Source organism: Eriocheir sinensis, unplaced genomic scaffold, assembly GCF_024679095.1.
Source record: "Eriocheir sinensis breed Jianghai 21 unplaced genomic scaffold, ASM2467909v1 Scaffold415, whole genome shotgun sequence".
NCBI classification, from domain to species: Eukaryota; Metazoa; Arthropoda; class Malacostraca; order Decapoda; family Varunidae; genus Eriocheir; species Eriocheir sinensis.
Window position 1 is genome coordinate 317,501 of NW_026111738.1, and position 25,000 is coordinate 342,500.

Genomic DNA, 25,000 nt, shown 5'->3' on the forward strand with positions numbered 1-25,000 from the left:
TTGTTACTCACTCACCCAGCCAGCCAGCCATTCACCCAGCGATACATACATTGCCATTCACTCATCCATTCACTCATTCATTCACCCAGCTATTCATCTACTAATTCCTTCATTGTTACTCACTCACGCAGTCAGCAAGACATTCAACCAGCGATTCAGCCATTATGTTATTTACTCATCCATTCATACAGCCATTTAGCCAGCTGTTCATTTATTCTGCCAGTCAGCCAGTAATTCATCCAGCGGGTCATTCACTCATTCAGCCAGCCACTCACCCAGCTACTAATGAATAGACTCATTCATTTAGCCTTACACACCACTAAAAGACCACTCTCCTCCACGCCTTTCGCTCATTAACTCAACTAACCCAACTGAAAAAGCCATTCATCCTCGCAAAAATATTAATATGAGCCATTCACCAAGCCATTAAGTAATTCATTATTCACACAGCTACGAAAGTCATTCATCCAAAGTACAAACCAGGGATTATGTCGTTCTTCAGCCAAGCACACAACTACAAAAAAGACGCTCATGTGCGCCGTTCACTTAGCCATAAAGTCATTCATTCAGTCAGGTCATAAAGCTATTTAACAAAGCAATTTACACACCTATATGCATGCACCCTTCACCAATTAAAAAAGGTCCAGCCCAACACAACCAAACAAAAACTAAACCCAACCCAACCCAACCCAACCCAACCCAACCATAAACTATCGCGTTCAGCCACTCACCAAACTACAAAGCCATCATCGAAGCCATAAAGCCATTAGTAAAGCCATCCAGCCACACGAGCAGTAATAATCTTGACCATTTCACCGCCACGAGCCGAAACACAAAACAAAGCAGAACAAAACATTAAAACGAACCCGACAAACAAAACAAACGGGCGATAACAAACACCGCCGCCCAGCTACCGGTGTTTGTTCCCCGCCCCCCATTGTTTGTGCGGGTTGTTTGTGTGGCCATTCTGTGTTTTATGTCGCGTGTGTTTTTAACGGTGATGGACTGTGTGTGTGTGTGTGTGTGTGTGTGTGTGTGTGTGTGTGCGTGTGTGTGTGTGAGCCAGAGACAGACAAGCAGACACACACACACAGGCAGACAAAGAATGCAAGAAAGGAAAGATAAGGCCATATGGCGGTGGCCGAGTGGTCAGCGTGCGGACATGGTGATCCCGACGACCAAGGTTTAAGTCCCACCGCAAGACGTTGGCAATGTTCAACCATCCCCCTTAACTTCAGGGGTTTGGTTCAGTAGGAGCGCCGGGGTACAGAATAGGCCAGGCAAAGCATGCATCACGGCAACCACTATAAATAAAATTCGCCTGCGCCACCAACGGGATGGGGCCGTCCTCCTGAACCCTCAAGAGAGCCTACCGGTGCTATACGCAACACGTAAAAAATAAATAAATAAATGACGAATTAAATTATGTAATAAAAAAAGACGAGAGAGAGAGAGAGAGAGAGAGAGAGAGAGAGAGAGAGAGAGAGAGAGAGAGAGAGAGAGAGAGAGAGAGAGAGAGAGAGAGAGAGAGAGAGAGAGAGAGAGCGTGGAAGGAGAGAAGAGGCAGAAGGACGCAGAGGAAAGTGATTCTGTTTCTGGATTATCTAAAGGGAGAAAAAAATATACCGCAAAGTGTGTGCGTGTGTGCGTGTTTGTGTGTGTGTGTGTGCAAGGACGTCCAGTGAAACCTCTCTGCCCAATTCTGAGAGAGAGAGAGAGAGAGAGAGAGAGAGAGAGAGAGAGAGAGAGAGAGAGAGAGAGAGAGAGAGCCCAATTATCATAGTAAAGATAATAAATTCAACGTCATTATTCTCTCTCTCTCTCTCTCTAAGACGTATAAGTATAGCTGTAACATCTTTCCTCCTCCTCCTCCTCCTCGTCCCCCTCCTCCTCCTCCTCCTCCTCCTCCTCCTCCTCCTATAAAACAAAACATTATACAAACAGACCAATGCATTCCTCAACATTCTTTACATTACCACCACCACCACCATCACCAACACCACCATCACCACCATCACCACCACCAGCCTCACCTGTACACACCCAATGCCCTTCATCCCCATCTTCGTCCCAGGTGCAATAGGCTAATTAGGAGAGGTAGATAGTTAGATGTGTAAAATGGAGGAGGAGGAGGAGGAGGAGGAAAAGGAGGAGGAAGAGGAGGAGGAGGAGGAGGAGGAGGAGGAGGAAGAGGAGGAGGAGCAGGAGGAGGAGGAGGTTGAAAGGGGAAGAATGAATGCAAGGAGGTATGTTGATGATAAGAGAGAGAGAGAGAGAGAGAGAGAGAGAGAGAGAGAGAGAGAGAGAGAGAGAGAGAGAGAGAGAGAGAGAGAGAGAAATACGGGGGGGGGGGGGGGGAGAGGTGGGCGTCACTCACACGAATAAAAGTAAACAAAACTATGTCAATGTGAAAATAGCGCGAAATGAAGAAAAAATAAAAGAAAAAAATTGAATACTATGATGAAAAGGAAGAAAAATTAAATGAAATGATGATGATGATAGAAAATGAAAAAGACGAACAAGAACAACAAAAGAAAAAATAACAATAATAATAATAATAATAATAATAATAATAATAATAATAATAATAATAATAATAATAATAATAATAATACAAAAAAGAGAAAAATCAAAACAAAAAATAAATTAATGAAAGGGAAGAAGAAATGAAGATGGGAAGAAGAGGAAGGAAAAGGAAGGGAAGGAAGATAGGAAGGGGAGGGATGGAAGGGGTGAAAGAAGGGAGGGAGATGGGAAGGAAAGGCAAGCGAAGGAAAAAGGAAGGAAAGGGAAGGGAAGGATGAAAGGCAAATAGGATGGAGACGGTAAGGGAAGGGAAGAGAACGGAACGGAAGGGAAGGAAAAGGAAGGGAGGAAGGAAAGAAAGAACCGAGATGGGAATGGAAGGTAAGAGAAGATAGGGAGGAAAGATGGGAAGGGAAAGGAAGGGAAGGGAAAGAAAGGAAAGGAAGGATTGAAAGATAGGAGAGGAAGGAAGAGAAGAGAGGCGGGAAGTCAGAGAGGGAATGAGAGAGAAAGGAAAGGAAGAAAAGAGAGGGAAGGGAAAGCAGAAAAGGAATGAGATAAAAAGAGGAGGAAGGGAAGAAAGAAAAGGATAAGAAGGGAGAGAGAGAGAGAGACGGACGGAGGAATGGAGAGAAAAAAGGGAGGAGGAAGAGAGGGATAAAAGAGAGGGTAAGGAGGGAGGGAAGGAGGAGGAATGGAGAGAAAAAGGGAAAAGGAAGAGAAGGATGATAGAAAGAACGGTAGAGAGAGAGAGAGAGAGAGAGAGAGAAGAACGGAGGAATGAAGAGAAAAAGGGAAGAGGAAGAGAAGGATGATAGAAAGGGTAAGGATGGAGGGAAGGACGGAGGAATGGAGAGAAAAAAGGGAGGAGACACTTCAGTGCTACACCACCACCACCACCACCACCATCATCACCACCACCACCACCACCTTCAACACCACATTTAAATACACAATGTTGAATTAATGAACTTTGAATATATACCTCAGTGTAATTCTCTCTCTCTCTCTGCCACTACACAAACGTAAACAAAACAAAACACACAAGAGGACGACCGACCATAAGAACGAACACACACACACACACACACACACACACACACACACACACACACACACAGAAGGAAGGCAGACAGACAGAAAAACACATTCTTCTCTCTCTCTCTCTCTCTCTCTCTCTCTCTCTCTCTCTCTCTCTCTCTCTCTAAACAAAACGAAGGTAGGAGGAGAAGGAGGAAGAAAAAAGAAGAAAAAAGAAGGACAAAGGAGGGAACACACACACACACACACACACACACACACACACACACACACACACACAAGGAGAGGAGGAAAGATGAAGGAAGGAAAGGAAGGATAAAAGGGAAAGAATAGAAGGAAGAAGGAAATAATAGGAGAAGGAAAGGATAGGAGGAATGAAGGAGAGAGAGAGAGAGAGAGAGAGAGAGAGAGAGAGAGAGAGAGAGAATGAGGAATGGGGGAGGAAAAGAAAAGGAAAGGAGAGGAAAGACGATGGAGGAACAGAATGAGAAAAATGGAGAAAAGAATGAGTGAAGGAGGGAAGGAGAGGAGAGAAGAAGGAGGAATAGAAGAAAAGATAGGGAAGAGGAGGAAGCAAGGAAGTGGATGAAAGGAAGGAAAGGACATAATAGAAAGGATAGTAGGATTTTTTTTTTTTTTTTTTTTTTTTTACAGCTAAGGTACTAACTGCTCCTGAATAGAGGTCAAAGGAGTGTCCAAAAAGAGAGGTCAAAAAGAGAGGATTGAGAAGAAGAAAGGAGGGAAGGAGACATTAGGATAGAGAGATAAAAGCGAGGAGAGAAAAAAAAGATGTAGGAAGCTGGAGGAAAGGAGGGAGACAGAGGCACAAATGGAGGGACAGGAGAGATAGGCGGAGAGAAAAAAAAGAGGAAGACAAGAAGAAAGAAGAGATAGAAGAGGAGAAAGAGGGAAGATGGAGGAAGGAAGATGAGAAGACAAAAGGGAAGGAGGAAAAACAGTAAAAGAATTTGGAGTGAAGAAGACGTGGGAGGGAGAAAGAAGAGGGGAAGGGAAGAAAAGAGGGAGAAGAATGAAGAAAAAGATGGGAAGGAGATGGAAGAGGGAAGGGAGGAAAAAAGGGAGAAGAAAAGACAGAAGAAAAGAAGGATGATGGAGAGAAGAGGAAAGGAGAGAGGAGGTGGAACAGAAGAGGAGAGAGGAAAGGAGAGAAGGAACAGGAGGTTGACAAAGAAGGGAGAAAAGGTGAGGAGGAGAGAAGAAGGAATGAAAAAGAACAAGAGGGAGAGGAGGAAGAAGGAGGAAGAACAGGAGGGACAGGAGGAAAGGAGAGAAGAGGAAAGAGGAAAGAAAGGAAGTAGAAAGAAGGAAATGGGAAGGACAGAAGACAGAAAAGGAGAGACAGGACAGAAGGGAATAGGGACAGAGGAGGAAGAACAGAAGAGAGGGAGAAAAGGAGGAAAAGAGAGAAGAGGAAAGTGGAAAGAAAGGAAGTAGAAAGAAGGAAAGAAGACAGAAGGGAAAAAGGAAAGAGAAGGAGGAACAGGAGAGAAGAGGAAAGAGGGAAGAATGGAGGTGAAAAGAAGGAAATGAGAAGAGGAGAGAATAGGAGGAAGAGGACAGAAGGGAAGAAGGAGGGAAAGCAGGGAGAAGAGGAAAGGAAAAGAAAAGGAAATGAGCTGGGGAGAAAGAGAGACATGAGAGAAGGGAAGAAGGAAGGAGGAAATGACAGACAGACAGGACAGAATGAGGGAATAAGGAAGGACAGGTAAGGGACAGCAAGGGACAGACATAATTATAGCCACACGATGCACCGTTTACCTTGAGATCGTCACCCCACCTGGTCTACCCTTGCCCAGGTGAGCTCAGGTGAGGCGCAATAAGGGGCCATCTACCTGTACGGGGAAGCTAAGGTAACCTGGCTATGGGGAGGAAAAACTGGGTGTGATTTTGGAGGAAAGTTGGGGAGGAAAGGGGAAGGGCGTGTTTGTGTGGTAGGGAGGGGCAGTGTGTGTGTGTGTGTGTGTGTGTGTGTGTGTGTGTGTGTGTGTGTGTGTGTGTGTGTGTGTGTGTGTGTGTGTGTGTGTGTGTGTGTGTGTGTGTGTGTGTGTGTGTGTGTGTGTGTGTGTGTGAGGATTTACGAAGAATAGGAGGAGGAGGAGGAGGAGGAGGAGGAGGATGCTAAAGATGAAAAAAAAGAAGATAAAGAAGAAGAAGAAGACGAAGAAGAAGAAGAAGACGAAGAAGAAGAAAAGGAGGAGAAGGAAAAAGAAGAACAAGAAGAACAATAACAGCAACAAGAAAACAAGAACAAGAATAAGGAGAAAAGAAGAAAAAGAAGTCGAGGAGATGAAAAAGGAGGAGGAGGAGGAGGAGGAGGGAGGTGGTCACTAGAAGAGGAGGTGGTGGAGGAGGGGAAGAGACGGGGAAGAGACGGGGAAGGACGCGGTGGTAGTGGAGGAGGAGGAGGAGGAGGAGGAGGAGGAGGAGGAGGAGGAGGTGTAGGAAGGACAGGTATATAAGAGGTGGCGTTGGCTCCTCCACCTTCAGTACCGGTGCCCAGGTGGAGCAAGACGACATGTGGTGGTTAACTGTGAGTGTTGCGGGGGGGAGGAGGAGGAGGAGCCACGTGGTCAAGCTTGCGTCATCCTCGCCTGGTGGTGGTGGTGACATGTGTAACAACAACAACAACAACAACAACAACAACAACAACAACAACAACAACAACAACAGAAGCAACATGAGAAACAAAACTAACAACAGAAAAAAAACAATGAATCGTGCAAATGATCCACCGCAAATACAACAACAACAACAACAACAACAACAATAATAATAATAATAATAATAATAATAATAATAATAATAATAATAACCACTACTTTTACCACTACAACAACAACAACAACAACAACAACTACTACTACTACTACTACTACTACCACTACTAACGCTTCTACAATACCGACCATCTCTCTCTCTCTCTCTCTCTCTCTCTCTCTCTCTCTCTCTCTCTCTCTCTCTCTCTCTAACAGGATACAGAAACCTAACCCACACACACACACACACACACACACACACACACACACACACACACACACACACAGCTCCGGTAGCTCAATCGGCTAGAGCGCCGCGCTGCAAGCCTTCACGGCCAAACAGGCGGCGGTTCGAGCCCCGCTCAGGCCGGATTCTTTCCGTTGTCTAGGAGTGGTTACTGTTCCCCTTGAGCAAGGGGGATGGGGTGTGTGGTGTGTGAGGTCCTGGCAGTACCCAGAGATCGACGATAAGGAACACTTGCTCATGTCGGGAGGGTACCTGCTGGCGATTACGAGTCCAGCACGTGATCAGGACGTGGTGAATTACACACACACACACACACACACACACACACACACACACACACACACGAGGCCTCAGGTGTGTAGTCAGCTAATATACCCCGTAATCAAGGCCCTCCCTGAACCCTTTGGTGTGGTGGTGGTGGTGGTGGTGGTGTTACGTAACAACAAACATCAAGACAAACACAAACAACTAAACAAAACATTAAAACTCAAACAAACAAAAAACAACAGGTAATTCTATACAGGTGGGGTGTGGCTCTCGTGGGCAGGGTGTGGCGCCCCTGCCGAAGATATGGTCAGGGTGTGCACTATATCACTACGGGAAGGGTGAGGGAAGGGAAGGGGGAAGGGACCAGGGAGGGGGAAGAAGGGAGAAGGGATGAGGGATGGGAAGGAAGGAGGAAGGAAAGATAGGGTGACAAAAAAGGAGATAATGAGAAGGAAGAGAAGATGGGAAAGAAGGAGAGGAGAGGAATAGAAGGAAGGAGGGATAGGGTGAGAAAATGAAAGTAAATAGTGAGAGTGAAGAGAAGGTGGAAGAGAAGGAGGAAAGTAAAGGCGAGGAAAAGAGGAAAGGAGGAAAGGAGAAAAGGGAAGAAAAGTAGAGAGGAGAGGAGAGGAGAGGAAAAGAAGAAAGGAGGAAAGGAAAAAAGGGAAGAAAAGTAGAGAGGAGAGGAGAGGAAAGGAGAGGAAAGGAGGAAAGGAGAAAAGGGAAGAAAAGTAGAGAGGAGAGGAGAGGAGAGGAAAGGAGAGGAAAAGAAGGAAGGAGAGGGTAAGACGATAGAAGGAGATAAAGAGAAGAGGGAAGAGAAAAAAGGAAAAGAGAAGAGTGGAGGGAAGGAGATAAAGAGAAACGGAAAGAGATTGAGTATAAAAGGGACGAATTGAGTGGAGATAAAAGATGAAGACAGGAGAGGAGAATAAAAGAGGAAGACAGGAGAGGAGAATAAAAAAGGAAGGGTAGGATAAGAGAAAGAAAGGACAGGCATAAAGAAGAGAGGAAATGGGGGAATTCCAGAGACAAGCTGTGGGTGAAGTATTTTTCTGCAGGCTGTGGGAAGGGAAGGGAGGGAAGGGGAGGGGAGGAGAGGGTAGGGAGGGAAGGGAGGGGGAGGGAGGGAAGGAAGGGAAGGGAGGGAGGAGAGGGAGGGAGGGGGAGGGGGAAGGAAGGTAGGGTGGGGAGGGGAAGGGAAGGGAAGGGAAGGGAAGGGAAGGGACGGGAGGGGAAGGGAGGGGAGGGGCGGGGAGGGGAGGGGAGGGGAGGAAAGGGAGGTTAGGAAGGTTAAAGAGAAATAACCCCTTGAGGAGGAGGAGGAGGAGGAGGAGGAGGAGGAAGCTGCAGTGGGAAGTTGATGAAAGAAGGGAGGGAGGGAGAGAAAAAATTGTGGGAAAGAGAGGTCAAGGTGTGCGAGGAAGGGCACGAGGAAGGGGAGGGTGGCAGGCAGGTGCCCCGAGAGGCGAGACAGGCGGGGACAGGCGACAGGCGACAGGCGGGCCAGCGTGACAGGTGGCGGGCAACAGGCGACAGGTGGGTGAGGGTGACAGGTGGAAAGTGACACAGGTGACGGGAGGCACGGGTGACGATGTGAGGTGACGGGTGACAGGTGAGGCCGCGGGTAGCAAGTGGACGGTGACAGATGACGGGAATCACGGGTGACAAGTGACCGAGGTGTGAGGTGACGGGTGACGGGCGACAGGTGAGGCCGGGTGACAGGGGAGCGGTGACACAGGTGACGGGCGGCATGGGTGACAAGTGACCGATGTGTGAGGCGTGAGGTGACGGGTGACGGGCGGCAAATGAGCCGGGACTAAGCGGTCCTTGTCCCCCGCAGGCTGTGGCGTGCGTGGCGGCGTGTGTGGGGCTGTGGGGCGGCGCGGCGGCTGAGCCGGAGCCGAAGCCTGAGCCTGAGCCTGAGCCTGAGCCCCTGCTGCTGTACTCGGCCATCCCGTCGTGGGCGGCGCAGATGTTCGGCACCCCGCAGGAGATGGCGCAGGCCGCCGCCGCCTCCATGACGCAGCGCACGCAGATCAGCGCCCCGCACAGCATAGTGTTCCGGCCCGCCGGGATTGCCCCCTCGCCCCTGGTGGCGATCAGGGACGCCCAGGCCGCGCCCCCACACGTGGTGGCCCTGCGGCAGCCCACCACACACAACGTGCAGCTGCTGCAGCGGCCCGTCTCCTTCCTGCCCTACCCCCTGCTGCTGCACGCCGCGCACCTCAGGGTGCCCTACCACACGCTGCCCTACGACACACGCTTCAGGCCACCCGCCCTCTTCTACCCCGCCCCGCCCGCCTACACCTACTCCCACTCCCGCCCCGCCCACCTCGACGACGACGACGACGACTGCGACGAGGTGGCCGCGGAGCAGGCCGTGGTGGACTCGCGACCGACCTACGTGCGCGTCGGCCACTTCCCGCAGGAGCTGCCAAGCCTGATGAGCCTCCGGGCGGTGGGCGGCGAGGGCGAGGATGACCTCCCCGCCGCGCCCGCCGGCATCGCTCAGGCCCTGATGCCCACCTTCAGCATGGTGCCCTTCACCAACGCCAAGGCCCACCCCAGCCTGCGGGACGTGCAGCCCTCCACAGACGGGGCCGTCGCCGTTGCCTAGGCCGCCACGCCCGCCCTGCCAAGGACCCTGCCACCCCCCCACCCCACCCCCTTCACACCCCTCCACTCAGCCCCGCCCCGAAGAACACTTCAGACCCTCAAGTGACCCCTTCAAACAACTCACAGGTCCCCTTCAGATTACCCCCCAGACACTTCCAACATCCCCTTCCCTCCCTTTCCAGCCCCCACCCCCTTCAGGCACCCAGCAGCAGCGTGAGGCCCTTCAGCTTTATCGAATGTTTCCAGGGATGCTGACCCTTCACCGCCCTTCACTTCACTCGTATATTTATCTCACCCCTTCCCTTCCCTTCCCCTCTCTGCCTCTCTTACACATGTCCCTTCTCTTCCCTTCACATCCCTGGCGTTACCAATCACAACGGCCTTGCGTTTGTTCGTTTGTGTGTGTGTGTGTGTGTGTGTGTGTGTGTGTGTGTGTGTGTGTGTGTGTGTGTGTGTTCCTCAATATGCAAGAGGAACTAACCAAAAAAAAAAGAGAATATTGCAATTGTATATAAACACTGTAATACCACGACCCCTCCCCCTCCCTAACCCTTACCCTCTCCCCCCTCACCCCTTACCCCCTCACCTACACACCTGCCCCTCCGCCCCACATACACCTCCCCCCTTCACACCTAACACACTTACACACACCTTCACCCCATTTTTACAAGTTACCAACCGTGAAAGAGGGGAGCGTGCGACCCCCCTCCCCCCCTTCAAATCCCTCTCCGCCCATCCCCCCCCCCCCCTCGCCACCACCGCCGCCGCCGCCACGGATGTCTGGGAGAAGCCACCAAAAAGGTTACATTTAAAGAGAATTAAAGAGTATGTTATTTTTTTATAGTGGCATCCTCCTCCTCCTCCTCCTCCTCCTCCTCCTCCTCCTCCTCCTCCTCCTCCTCCTCCTCCTCATTCCTCTTGCAGTAATTCATTCACAAGCCACGAGTTTTTATTCTCTCTCTCTCTCTCTCTCTCTTGTTCTCCTTGTCCTTCCCCAACCTCGTTTCTTACCCTCTTCCTCCTCCTCCTCCTCCTCTCATTACCTCCAGCACATAGCCTTCTGTCCCTCCTTCCCTCCCCTCCTATTCCCCTCCCTGTCAATTCCTCCTCCTCCTCCTCCTCCTCCTCCTCCTCCTCCTCCTCCTCCTTCTTCTCCTCCTCCCTTATCCTATCCTCCACATCCCCACCAAGAACTGTTCCCCCTCCTCCTCCCCTCCTCCTCCTCCTCCTTTCTTCCATTACCGCAACCCGTCCACTTCTCCCCTTGTCTTCTCCTCCCCCTCTTCCTCCCCCTTCCCCTTACCCCCCGCCCCCCTTCAACCCCTCCCCCTCCCCCCCTTCCCGTCCTTCCCTGTCTGTCTGTTACCGTTTCCCTAACCAGCCTGTCCTGCGCCACCCTCCCAAGGCCGTCCACCTCCTCCACCTCCTCCTCCTCCTCCTCTTCTTCTTCCTGGTTCCTTTTTAATTCCCTCGGGGTATTGATAGCAACCTTGCGTAACCCCGTTGATAGAATGTCCTCCTCCTCCTCCTCCTCCTCCTCCTCCTCCTCCTCCTCGGCCAGGGAAGACGAAGGCACTGAAGGAGGCGTGTCTCTTGTGCCTATTTTGGGCCTCTTAAATATTTGCTTCTCTTCGGCCTATGTACTGAAGAGGAGGAGGAGGAGGAGGAGGAGGAGGAGGAGGAGAAAGAGGAGGAGGAGGAGGATGTAAGTCAACAGACCCTTCATACTGGCTCTCCCTCACACCCTTACAGCCTACTACTACTACTACTACTACAATTATCACTACTACTACCACTACTACTACAATTATCACTAGATTTACATAACTCTCTCTCTCTCTCTCTCACACCACACCCACCACTACTAACACCACCACCACTACCAACACCATCACCACTACTAACAACACCACCACCACCATTACTAATACCACCTCTGACACCACCATTACTAATACCACCTCTGACACCACCATTACTAATACCACCTCTGACACCACCATTACTAATACCACCTCTGACACCACCATTACTAATACCACCTCTGACACCACCATTACTAACACCACCACCACCACCACTACTACTAACACCACCACCACCACCATTACCACCACCACTAACACCACCACCACGACCACCCCAAAATACCTATCCACTTCCCTATAATTACCTTAACAATCCCCCTTTACCTTTCCCTTACCTTCCCTTTGATTCCCTTCCCTTCAATTCTTCCCTACCTTACCTCCCTCTTTTCTTCTACTTCCCTTCCCTCCCTTTCTTCCTTCCCTTCAACTCATTTTTCTTACCCTACCTTTCCCCTTCCCTTCCCTTCCCGTCTTAGCTTCTGGGTAAATCCATTTCTTTTAGATTTACCTTCCCCTTTACACAATTAAATAATGGGGAAGAGGGAGAAGGGGAAAGGAGGAGAATGTATACTTATAATGCATTAACTATTACCTCCCCTTCCCCATTCCCTCCCATCCTCTTCCCCTTCCCTCCCTTCCCATTCTCCTTCCTTCTCCTCCCCCTCACAATGACTTATGGTATATCAAGGATGATGTACACTACTCTCCTCCTCCTCCTCCTCCTCCTCCTCCTCCTTCTCCTACTCCTCCTCCTCCTCTTCACCACCACCACCATAACCACCACCACCGCCGCCGCCGCCGCCGCCTGGTACACCGCGCTTTATACAATGAATAAATAAACATATGATTATTGTCGATAGTGTTTTGTTTTTTTATTAATTCCGTTCTGGCCATGCAAAGATCATTGTGGTGTGAGTTATTATTGTCATTATCATTATTACTTGTATCTTTATTTACGTTACTATTATTGATGATGATGATGATGTGTTGTTTGTAATATTCTAGACAAGTTGGAGGAAAGGCGGTAGTAGTAGTAGTAGTAGTAGTAGTAGTAGTAGTAGTAGTAGTAGTAGTAGTAGTAGTAGTAGTAGTAGTAGTAGTACCAGGTAGTGTTAAAGCTCCTAAAAGCAGCGTTAAAATTTTGTTTATATTTACTTATCTATTAATTTACTTATTAACTTGTCTATATTTATATATTCTTTCGTTTATTTATTTAAATATGTATGAGTTTTTTTTCTTTACGTTTCTGCCTATGGCGCCGGTAGGCTTTCTTGGTGGGGCCTGATTGTCGTCCCCAGCCCGTTGTGGCGCAGGCAAGTGTTTATAGTGGCGCCACCTTGCTTGGCCCATGCTCTCCCCCGGAGCTCATCTTTGATCCTCTTTTTTTCGAGAGAATCTGGAGTCCGGGTTGATGGGTGGCCTTCAGGACAGCATGTGGGTAGGCCGTTCGGTGGTGAATGAAAAAATCCTAGCTTGTGGCTGCGGGTGGGACGCGAACCCGAGGCCTCTAGGATGCGGCGCCGGCACGCTAACCACTCAGCCACCGCCTCCCCGTATGTATGTATGTATGTATGTATGTATGTGTGGCTGTGCGGGGCGTTGTATTCCAGTGTAGAGGGTGGAGTATTTTGCATTATTTTTTTTTGCGGTAATTTTTTTTTTAATTTTTTTTTTTTCAGTGTTTGGATGTCGCTGTAATATTGTCTGCGTGTTTGTACAGAGAAAGAGTTTTCGTTGGCGTTCCCTTTGGTGCAGTATTTACATCCATATTGCTCTCTCTCTCTCTCTCTCTCTCTCTCTCTCTCTCTCTCTCTCTCTCTCTCTCTCTCTCTCTCTCTCTCTCTCTCTCTCTCTCTCTCTCTCTCTCTCTCTCTCTCTCTCTCTCGATTGTCATACCTCACGGCAATCTATCTTTTAAATCTATCTTTTCTTCCCTATCTATCTATCCAGGTGTTTTCTTTTATCTATCAAACTATGTACCTATGTTTATTTTTATGCATCGTCACTAAGAGAGGTTATATCTATCTAATGACGTATTTTTTTCTTTCAATATCTATCTACATCTATTAAATAAGGAAGTGAGTTTTATCTATCAATCTATGAGTCTTTACTGCTGTCTATCTAAAATTTAAGTAAAGTTAAAGTTGTGGACACACGCTGTAGCTGCACGTTGCGTCTGTGTCCATCTCCGTCACCTTAGTTCTTCCTCCTCTTCCGTATCTTAATCGTCATCCTCCTCCTTCTTCTTCTCTCATCCTCCTCCTGTTCTTTCTCCTTCTCTTCCTCCTCTTCTTCCCTCCCCTACTGCTTGTACTTCCTTATTATCAAGACAATCATCCTTATCAGTATTACATTCTTCTGTCTTAGAGCTGTATTTTTAGACACCATCGCTTCTCACATCAACTATTTCTAAAGGTCAAAGAGGGGATCAATCGGGTTTTCATGAGAGTTTTTTAAGGTTCATGGCACAGAAGAAGGGTCAAACTACCACCAGGGTCATAAAACTACCCCTGGAAAGGCCTACAGCTCCTACGAAAGCCATGTCAAATATGTGAACTTGGGCGACGAAATGTTTTAAAATACGACCCTAACTTCCTTTTCCCTTCTAATGCCAACTCCTCCTCCTTGAGCCATGGGAAGCGGGGACAAGAACCCACTACCCGGGACACAGGGCCATTGCGACATCCGGGTTACCATAGTTTTACCTCCCCAGGTAGTAGATTAGCTATTCGTCTCATCAACTCCCCTCCTCTTATTGGAAGTCTTTTATCTCCTAAGGGCCAGTTTTACAGTTCAATACACTACGTTTGTGAGCTACCCAACCAAACATAAAACACGACCAAAACTCCTTGTTGTTCTAGTGTTTGGCGTTGAGATAAAAAAGAGAAGGAAATTATAGGAAACCACACAGGGAATCTCTTTATTAGTATCTGGTATAGAGGAGAACTAACGGATCACTGAGGAGAATATAGCTTGGTTTGGGCGCTAACAACGACACGGTGCTGGACTGTCGAACTGGCCGTAAATCTTAACCCGTCCGCTACGATTGATATGGATTTAGCTTTCACTGGTACCCTGGTAACTATACTCCTATGCATGTCTTTCTCTGCCTCTGTGGTGGATAGTGGAGTGTTTCCCATGTGGTATTGGTGTGCTGGATATCCCCTCCCAAGGTGCAGGACTTTACATTTCATTGAATTGTAGCAGCCACTTTTTGTTCCATTTCTGAAGCTGGGTGAGGTCTTCTTGTAGGAAATCCGTAGTCAAGGGGTTAAATTCCGCCGCTATGTTACATCTCTTTCTATCTTCTATCGATATTTTCATGCTGACTGCTCTTCTGAACTTGCGAACTGAATGCCCATTGCACTCGACTTTCTGCTCTAGCTGATCCGTATACTGTCCAAATCCCTTATGTAAGAGTTAACCAGCATCTTCATTCTTTCATCCCTTTCAATAGCAAACTCTGTATTTCCTCCTGCCTACGACTTGACCTCTTTCAAAAGGAGAGTATCAAGACACCTCTCCACCCGAAACTGACCTCTCTTTTGGCCTCTCATCTTTACTTTCTTACATAGGAGCAATGATTAGCGGGCTTTTTTTCATTTGTTTTTTTTCCCTTGAGCTGATTCCTTTACTACACAAAAAGACAGGTGTTCTTAGCTACTCATTCATCGACTAGGACAGAAAGGAAGGATTAACAGCTTGGTGGGTTGAGCGCCGACTTCCCTACCAAGAATCGAACCCGGGTCCAGGGATTCATAGCTAGAGTTCCTAACCAGTTCACCACGGAGGCGCATTGAGTGTAGCGGGCATATTACTGTCTATTAGGGCCAGGTGGGCAAGTTATGGTCCTTTGTTTTTATATCAGCGCAGGTGTGGGGGTCAAGCTCTATCTATCTGGCAGGTAATGAGGCATGCTTTATCTATCGACAGGTACATGCACTGTCGATCCGTCCGCCGTAAGTCCTGTTTAATCTATCGACAGTTATGGCATATTTAGCTATCGACTTGAAGGTGATGGTAAGAGCGTTATCTATCGGGAGGCGAGTGGGAGGATTACCTGGCAGTCTATCTATCTATTTATTTATTCTATCTATTTAACTACCTACCTGACATTTCATTTACAGTAATATACTTGTTTTTTCTTCTATGAGCAAAAGGTACTAACTCTCTATTCATATATTTGTTGCGTGTCTGTCTGTCTTTCTGTCTGTCTGCCTGTCTGTCTGTCTGAAGGTATATGCGGCTGTGTGTTTGTCTGTCTGTCTGTGATCCTGTTAATATACCTGTCTGTCTATCTGTCTGCTTGCTTGTCCATATGTATGTGGGTTAGCTTGTCTGTCTGTCTGTCTGTCTGTCTGTCTGTCTGCTTGCTTGTCTATATGTATGTGGGTTAGTCTGTCTGTCTATCTGCCTGTCTGTATGTCTGTTTGTCTGTCTGTCTGCAATCCGTTGGGGGTCAGGAATGCAAGAAGTGGTCTGGGAAGGTGAGAGGAGGGAAGGGGAGGAAAGGGGAAGAGGAGGAGGAGGCGGAGGAGAGGGGGAGAGGGAAGGAGGGAGAAGGTAAAGGAAAATAGGTGCAAAAAACAATTTATCTTAAGCATACCGGACACAAGGTCGCTGTTTGTATACCCAAGGGTGCGGGTACACACACACACACACACACACACACACACACACACACACACACACACACACATACACGACTATAAACTCAAAATCTCACACGTTTATCACATCCCCCTCCTCCTCCTCCTCCTCCTCCTCCTTACTTAAAATCCCCTTCATCTCCCATCCATCCTTCCTCCTCCTCCATTTACATCATATATCTCTATAAAATATCCTCCTCCTTCTCCTCCTCCTCCTCCTTCTCCTCTACTCTAAAAACCAAAACGTGTTCCTCTCTTCCCTCCCTCATCTCCTCTTCCTTTTATCCTTACCCACCATAAAACACCCCCCTCCTCCTCCTCCTCCTCCTCCTCCTCCTCCTCTTCCTCCTCTCATCTTTAACGGGATCAAGCACTCTTTAGCTCTACAAGGCATGCAAGTGAAGCCCAAGGAAGGAGTTAACTTGTTTGTGGTGACCTTAAAATAGTGGTGCGTAAAAACTTGTAAAATGAGGCTTGTTGTGGCGTCTGTTAATACAAGAACAAATGAAGAGGACAGCAGGTGTGATATCGTGGAGCTGCGTGTTGTTGTTGTTGTTTTTGTTGTTGTTGTTGTTGTTGATGATGATGATGATGGTATTGTTTTTCGTCGTTTATTTCCTTGTTTTTGTTGATTTTGTGTAGTGGTTTTGATTGGTTGTTATTGTTGTTGTTGTTGTTGTTGTTGTTGTTTTTGTTTACTTCCTTGGTTTTGCTGATTTTGTGTAGTTGTTTTAATTGGTTTGTTGTTGTTGTTGTTGTTGTTGTTGTTTTGATGTTTCCTTTATTCTATTTTTGTTGTTTATTTTTTTATTGTTTTCGCTGTTTTTTTGTGTGTTTTTAGGTGTTTGTTGATTATTGTGTGTAATATTTACGTACACACACACACACACACACACACACACACACACAATGTAAGTAATCCTCAAGGGCACATTTTAATACCACAGATACATGCATACCTACACACGAACGCACGCACATGAGGCCACACGCATCGACGGATAAAAGGTACACACACACACACACACACACACACATTCCACACGTACACACAATAAGAAAAACGCACATAGCTAAGTAAATGGTGTACACATGAACGCACAAAACACACACACACAAAAACAGACAAACACGAACACACTAAGTCATTGAAACAAGCATAGATCTCTCTCTCTCTCTCTCTCTCTCTCTCTCTCTCTCTCTCTCTCTCTCTCTCTCTCTCTCTCTCTCTCTCTCTGTCTGTCTGTCTGTCTGTCTGTCTGTCTGTCTGTCTGTCTGTCTGTCTGTCTGTCTGTCTGTCTGTCTGTCTGTCTCTCTCTCTCTCTCTCTCTCTCTCTCTCTCTCTCTCTCTCTCTCTCTCTCTCTCTCTCTCTCTCTCTCTCTCTCTCTCTTAAGAACCCACTATGATAGGAAAATTTGCCATGGGAGAGAAAAATTGGGAGAAAAATATTAAATGAAGGTAAATATCTAAGTGAGGTAGATAAACGGGAGAAATACATATTAGGTGCGAGGGGACAAAATCGGTGGGGACAAATTGGCACGGGATATAATTTTGAGAGGGAAGGGAAAAAAAATAAAACTGACGTGGGGAAAAAATAATAATAAATGTGAGGAACCAATATTCTGCATTTGCCTCAGCACCTCCGCCACCACCACCGCAACGACCCCCCCCCCCCTACCACACACACACACACGCATATACTCCTTTACGCTTCTTATGCATCACCGCCACCACCACCACGCCCTATCTTCATCTGCCCACTACTATCACCACCCCTACCCCCACCACCACCACCGCCACCACCACCACACCCTATCTTCATCTGCCCCTACTATCACCCCTACCCCCACCACCACCACCGCCACCACCACCACACCCCGTCTTCATCCTCCCACTACCACTACCACCGCAATCGTACTCAATGCTTTCTTCTTCCCACCACTACCAACACCCCCTCCCCCCCACACCACCACCACCAAGAGCAACAACAGCGAGAACAACACCCTTCCCCCCTGTCAGGTCGGGTTCACTACGTCTAGCTGGCCGTAGCATTGCAGGCGGCGTCATCAGGACCGTCAAGTGGTACTCCTGCACAGACTGGTGACTACAGAGGCTTTTTTATGCCGCGGTGAGGCTCTCTTGAAGGGTCTCTTGGACGGCTCCAGTCAAGTGGTGGCGCTGGCGAATTTTATTTACAGTGGCTGCCATGCTGAATGACTTGCTTGGCCCACGCTGCCCCCCGGTGCTCCACTTAAACGAAGTCGCTGAAGTTGGGGTTAACTGAAGATCTGGGCAGCATGTGGGTAATCTTCCGCCACTCGGCGAGGGTTGAAAATGGTCCTTCGGTGGAAGTCGAACCTAGGTTCTCTGGTTCACCACGCCCGCACGCTGACCACTCGGCCAAAGCCTGTTGTTGTTGCTTTTGTTGTTGTTGTTGTTGTTATTGTTGCTGTTATTGTTATTGTTGTTGTTGTAGTTGTTGCTTGAAGTACAGTACCATGGCTGGCAGGGCCGTGGAAGAGCCATGCAGATTGCAGAGGCAGACACGTCCAGGGCAGTGTGTCAGGGGGTGTCGTCTACAGACCGGCAGACGCCGCCGGAACCGGTCTGTGTACGAGTGTCAGGCGTGTCACTGCTTTCTGAAGGGATAGTTGGTGCTTTTGTGGAGCGTTGTTCGGTAGGTGACAGGAGCCCAGCGTGGGGGCGGTGCGTGTCCCAAGGAACGCCGCTGGCCATGCTCTCGTCTCCATCGCCATCAAAACTTGATACCTTCGAAGAAGCATTCAACTAAGAGCCGCATCGACCAAAGTCTTCACTTTCGACCGAAAACGAAGACATCCATGTTGGCTACGCATTGTGGTCCGGGCGGGCGACCGCAGTGCACCGCGGTGCTGGCGACCCTGGCTCCGCCACGGACACCAGGACGGAGCAGCATGTGCCGGGGGTCTGGTTATCCTTATACTCACCCCCCAACCACCACCAGATCCTGCCTTTTTCTTACCACCACCACCACCACCACCACACACTATGTCCAGCTGTTAGAACACTCGGCTCACAAACAAGAAATCTCTGGTTCGATTCCCGGGGCGCAATGCAGATGGATGGGCAGCAGCCTTACACCCGTGCCCCCGTCCACCCAGTATGAATGGGTGACGAGTGTCAGTCGGGAGTAGCGTCCCGCCCCCGGGTTGTATTCTAAAAACGCCAATAGCGTGTAACCCAAGGATGAAAACACGAGGCCTTCAGACCCGGGACACGTAACCTTGTAGCTCAGGCCAGGAGGATACGTGTAGGTGCCTAATACTGGCCCAATCTTTCCTCTGCCAACAACAACAATAACAACAACAACACACCCTGCCTTAATTTTATCATCACCACCAACATCAACACCACAATCAAGAACATCACCACCACCACCACCACACCCTCCCCTTCCTGTCTTATCACCACTACCACCACCACCACCACCACCAGTTCACCATCACCACAACCCATACTCCTACCACCACTCCCATCACCACACCCCCTCCTATGACCACCAGTCCACCACTACCACCACCACCACCACACCCTACCTTCATTCCCCTGCACCCCCCCCCCCCACCACCACAGCGAGCACAGATCAGCTTTACCTCATATTTTACAACTGCATGAAAATTAATACGGTTCAGGCAGGGAGGGGGAGGGAGGATGGGAGGCGTTCACCAGTTCTAAGTCACGATTTGCCTCCCCCTCCCTCCCCCTCTCCATTACTCCCCCTCCCCCCGTCCCCCTCCCTCAATTCGTCCCCTGAAAAGCATGTAAATGTATACCGGTACCGCTAATCGAGAGAGAGAGAGAGAGAGAGAGAATCGTACTATCATACATCAAGAGAAGATTAGTAGATGAATGTTGGTAGGTAGATAATTTAAAGACACACAGATAGATAGATAGATAGATAGAGCTGTCAGTATATCCAACATAATATTTATCTAACAATATTAATTCATCTATCTATATACATTTTGCATTCTCTCTCTCTCTCTCTCTCTCTCTCTCTCTCTCTCTCTCTCTCTCTCTCTCTCTCTCTCTCTCTCTCTCTCTCTCTCTCTCTCTCTCTCTCTCTTTCTTACCGTTGCCTCTCGGCCTTGTCTGACCTTTTAAGTGCTTTCCTCCTCCTCCTCCTCCTCCTCCTCCTCCTCCTCCTCCTCCTCCTCCTCCTCCTCCTCCTCCTCCTCCTCCTCCTTCTCCTCCTCCTCCTCCTCTCCTCCAGTTATCTCCTCCCTCCCAGTATATCACATGTTCTCTCTATCTCCCTTATTTATCAGGTGATCCGGATTGCCAGCTGAACAGGTAAGAAACAGGTGAATCGGCCTCCCCCCTCTCTCTCTCTCTCTCTCTCTCTCTCTCTCTCTCTCTCTCTCTCTCTCTCTCTCTCTCTCTCTCTCTCGTGGGTGATATTGCTTTTCCGTTGTGGAGGAAAGGTAAATATTAGAGAGAGAGAGAGAGAAAGAAGACTGGTTTCTACATCATAATATTTCCAATTCCCTTTCGCTTTCATTTTACTCTCTCTCTCTCTCTCTCTCTCTCTCTCTCTCTCTCTCTCTCTCTCTCTCTCTCTCTCTCTCTCTCTCTCTCTCTCTATACGAAAATGACCATAAATATTCTAATGTTTATACGTATATGTTAAAGTCTGTGACCTAGGAGTAGTAGTAGTAGTAGTAGTAGTAGTAGTAGTAGTAGTAGTAGTAGTAGTAGTAGTAGTAGTAGTAGTAGTAGTAGTAGTAGTAGTAGTAGTAGTAGTAGTTGTTGTTGTTGTTGTTGTTGTTGTTGTTGTTGTATTATTATCATTATTACTAGACGAGAGAGAGAGAGAGTCAGTCAGTCGCCAGGATACAGGAGGCAACAAGGTCAAACACACACACACACACACACACACACACACACACACACAAGGTAATTGATTCTTACGTAAATTCACTCAAAATCATGTTCTTTTTGTTTTCTCTCTCTCTCTCTCTCTCTCTCTCTCTCTCTCTCTCTCTCTCTCTCTCTCTCTCTCTCTCTCTCTCTCTCTCTCTCTCTCTCTCTCTCTCTCTCTCTCTCTCTCTTTCTTTTATACGCGTGAGTGTGGGAGGGGTGGAGAGGTGATGAAGGGGAAAAAGGTGGAGGAAAAAAAAAATAAAAGGAGAGGAAAAAATTGAAAAGGAAAAACAACATATAGAAGGAGATAATAGATGTTATAAGAGTGAGAGAGAAAACAGAAAAGAGGGAGGGAGAAGAAAGCTTTACATAGATTTACATAGAAAATCAGACCACACAGACCCCATGGTCCAGACTAGGTATCTTGTCCTTAAACCTAAGTGATTTTACATTAATCAGATGGCTCCAAAACGTTGCTTTTCTACTCTAGTTAATATTAAGTTGAAGGAAGTGACGGTCGAGCTTGTTTTTAAAGGAGTCAATCGTGTTACACTGGACCGCTGATGGGTGGGAGCTTATTCCATTTTCGCACTACAACGTTGGTGAAGAAAAATTTGGTGTAGTCTGAATTTACTTGTCTACATTTGAGTTTTACGCCATTGTTCCTCGTTCGCAAAGTGTCATCGATCATAAACAATTTTGTTCTGTCTACATTCGTGAAACCATTAAGTATTTTAAAACATTCGATCAGTTTTCCTCGGAGGCGACGTTTCTCAAGAGAGAACATGTTAAGGGTGGAAAGCCTTTCTTCGTAGGATTTGTTGCGCAAGGAAGGGATCATTTTTGTTGCCCGACGCTGAACACCTTCTAATTTAGCAATGTCCTTTGCATGGTGGGAAGGCCAAAACTGTACCGCATATTCCAAGTGGGGTCTGACTAAACTATTGTAGAGTGGAAGTATTACCTCTTTATTCTTGAATAAAAAGTTCATTTTAATGAACCCCAACATTCTGTTCGCTTTATTTGCTGCATCGATGCATTGATGTGAGAATTTGAGGTTTGACGCGATTTTGAACCCCAGGTCCTTAACGCATTGAACGCTTGTGAGTTTAACGCCGCCGATTTCGTAATCGAACTTCTTATTTCTTGTTCCAACTTGAAGCACTTGTCTGCGTTAAAGGGCATCTCCCATCTATCCGACCAAGCTGAAATTTTGTGCAAATCCTCTTGGAGGCTTTGCCTGTCTTCGTCAGTGAGAACCGAGTGACCAATCTTTGTGTCGTCTGCAAATTTACTAATGCGATTATTGACTCCAACATCCACATCGTTGATGTAAATAATGAAGAACACTGGGCCAAGAATCGTGCACTGAGGGACGCCACTAGTGACCGGCGCCCACTCCGAGTTAAATCCGTCAATCACCACTCTTTGTTGTCTGTTGCTCAACCAATTCGCGATCCATTGGTTTACTTGACCGTCAATACCTATTTACTTTAATTTATAAAATAATTTATGATGTGGGACTTTATCAAACGCCCTCTGGAAATCAAGATAGATTATGTCCAATGATTTGGTTACGTCATAAACTGAGAAGAGGTCGTTATAAAAGGTCAATAGGTTTGATAGGCAGGATCTTTTGTTACGGAAGCCATGTTGTAAGTCCCCAATTAATGAGTGGTTTTCAAGGTAGCTCACAATTTTGTCTCTAATTATGCTCTCAAGTAGCTCACCTACAACTGAAGTTAGACTAATGGGTCTGTAATTACCTGGTATTTTTTTGTCTCCTTTCTTAAAAATCGGTGTCACGTTAGCCTTTCTCCAATCCGAAGGGACGCCTTGTCGCAAGGACATATTGAATACGGTTATGAGGAAGGAGAGTATTTCGCTCTTTGTTTCTTTAAGCAGTATAGGATATACTTTGTCAGGCCCGGGACTTTGATTTGTTGTAAGTGAATGGAGAGCTTTAAGGACTTCATCGGTTGTTATTTCAAAATTAGGCAATGCATGCTCGAGATTTATATTAGTACTGGTGTTGGTGGTAGTGGGAGGAAGACTGTTAGTATTAAACACCAAGGGAAGATGGAGGAAGAAGATAAAATATGGGAGAAAAGAGGGAGGGATGAGGAAAAAGAGGGAGAAGAGAGAAGGGAAGAAGAAAAGACGATGGGAGGAAGAAAAAGAAATACGGGGAATAGAAAAGAAAAGGAGAAAAGTAGGAATAGAGGAAGGGGAAGGGGACAAGGTGGACAGAAGGAGGAAAAATAAAAGCGAGAGATAAAGAAGGAGGTGAAGAGAAAAGGAGTAAACTAAATAATGGAGAAAAGGAGAGGAGGACGGATTTTATTGTGTGTATGTGTGTGTGTGTGTGTGTGTGTGTGTGTGTGTGTGTGTGTGTGTGTGTGTGTGTGTGTGTGTGTGTGTGTGTGTGTGTGTGTGTGTGTGTGTGTGTGTGTGTGTGTGTGTGTGTGTGTGTGTGTGTGTGTGTGTGTGTGTGTGTGTGTGTGTGTGTGTGTGTGGCGCCTCTTCTTCCTCCTACACTATACCTCAGACAGTACCAATTCTCTCTCTCTCTCTCTCTCTCTCTCTCTCTCTCTCTCTCTCTCTCTCTCTCTCTCTCTCTCTCTGTTAGACACACACACACACACACACACACACACACACACACACACACACACACACACACACACTCCCACACCATCACGACTCTCTCTCTCTCTCTCTCTCTCTCTCTCTCTCTCTCTCTCTCTTACACCCAAAACTGTCCCCGCCCAAAAAATCCACCCACACCCACCACCTTATTGGCCACGCCCCCTGCCCGCCCCGCCCCTAAGCCTCTGTCTGGCCCCGCCCACTCGTTGATTTATGTGGGTGCTCACTTTCCGTTTTTTTCCTGGAGAGAGAAAAACAGAGAGAAAAGATGGAGTGATGGTTAGAATGATTACTTTTTTTTGTGTGTGTCTAGTCTCTCTCTCTCTCTCTCTCTCTCTCTCTCTCTCTCTCTCTCTCTCTCTCTCTCTCTCTCTCTCTCTCTCTCTCTCTCTCTCTCTCTCTCTCTCTCTCATAACAATAAAAAATAATCAAATCTCTATTTCATCTTTCTTTTTTCTTCTTTATTTCTTTCTTCCATCATCGGCTTCGTCATTCCATTCTTTATTCCTTATTTCCTTCCTTTCTTCCCTCTCTTCTTCCTTCCTTCCTTCTTTCCTTCAATCCCTCCCTTCATTCTTCCTTTGATCCTTTATTTTTTTTTATTCCTTCTTTCTCTTCATTCTTTCGTCACTCCTCCATTCATTCCTTTTTCTTCCCTCCTCACCTCCCTTCTTTCTCCTCTCTTTCCTTCCTTCCACACCTCCTCGTTTCCTTCACTCCTTCCTTCCTTCCTTCCTTCCCTTCCCTACTGTCTCCCTTCTTTCATTATTTCTTCCTTCCTCCCTTCCTTCTTACATCCCTCCCTCTTTACTCCTTTCTTCCCTCCTTCCTTCCTTCCTTCCCTCCTTCGTTCCTTCCTTCCTTCTCACCGTTTCTCTTATCTCCCCATCTATAGCCTTCCTTCCCTTATACTCTCTCCCCTTCCTCTCCCTCTTCCTCCCTCCCCTTTCTCCCTCTCCCCTCTCTCCCTCTCCCCTTATTCGGAAGGGTGAAAATAGATCTCTCCCCCTTTTTCTTCCTCTCCCTCTTACTCCTCTCCCTTCTTCGCCACCTCCATCGAGTGAGGAAAGGGAAGAAGGAGAAAGGGAGAAAAAGGATAATAGAAAGAAGGAAGAGAGGGAAAGGAGGTAGAAAAACAAGAGGAAGGAGAGAAAATACGAAAAGAGGAGGGTTGAGAGACCAAAATGATAGGGTAGGATTGGGAGGAGGAGGAGAAGAAAAAGAAGAAGGAAAAGAAGTAAAAAAAAGAACAACAACAATAACAACAGCAACAACAACAACAAAGATAAGGAATAAGAAAAGCAGGTGGAAATGAAGTAGAAAATAATAACAATAATAATAATAATAATAATAAGCAGAAGAAGAAGAAGAAGAAGAAGAAGAAATAAAGAAAAGGAGAAAAAGAAAAAAAGAAAAGAAAAGGAAAATAAAATAAAAGAAGAAGAAGAAATAGA

At 47.3% G+C, this 25,000-nt stretch overlaps 1 protein-coding gene across 1 annotated transcript; it reads left to right on the forward strand.

The window, feature by feature from the left end:
* Positions 1–6,075: 6,075 nt before the first annotated feature.
* Positions 6,076–12,200, forward strand: LOC126992193 (uncharacterized). Its single transcript, XM_050850855.1, has 2 exons — positions 6,076–6,118; positions 8,702–12,200. The coding sequence occupies exons 1-2, from the start codon at positions 6,104–6,106 to the stop codon at positions 9,476–9,478; spliced, it is 792 nt and encodes a 263-aa protein (XP_050706812.1). The 5' UTR covers positions 6,076–6,103; the 3' UTR covers positions 9,479–12,200.
* The last annotated feature ends 12,800 nt before the right edge of the window (positions 12,201–25,000 follow it).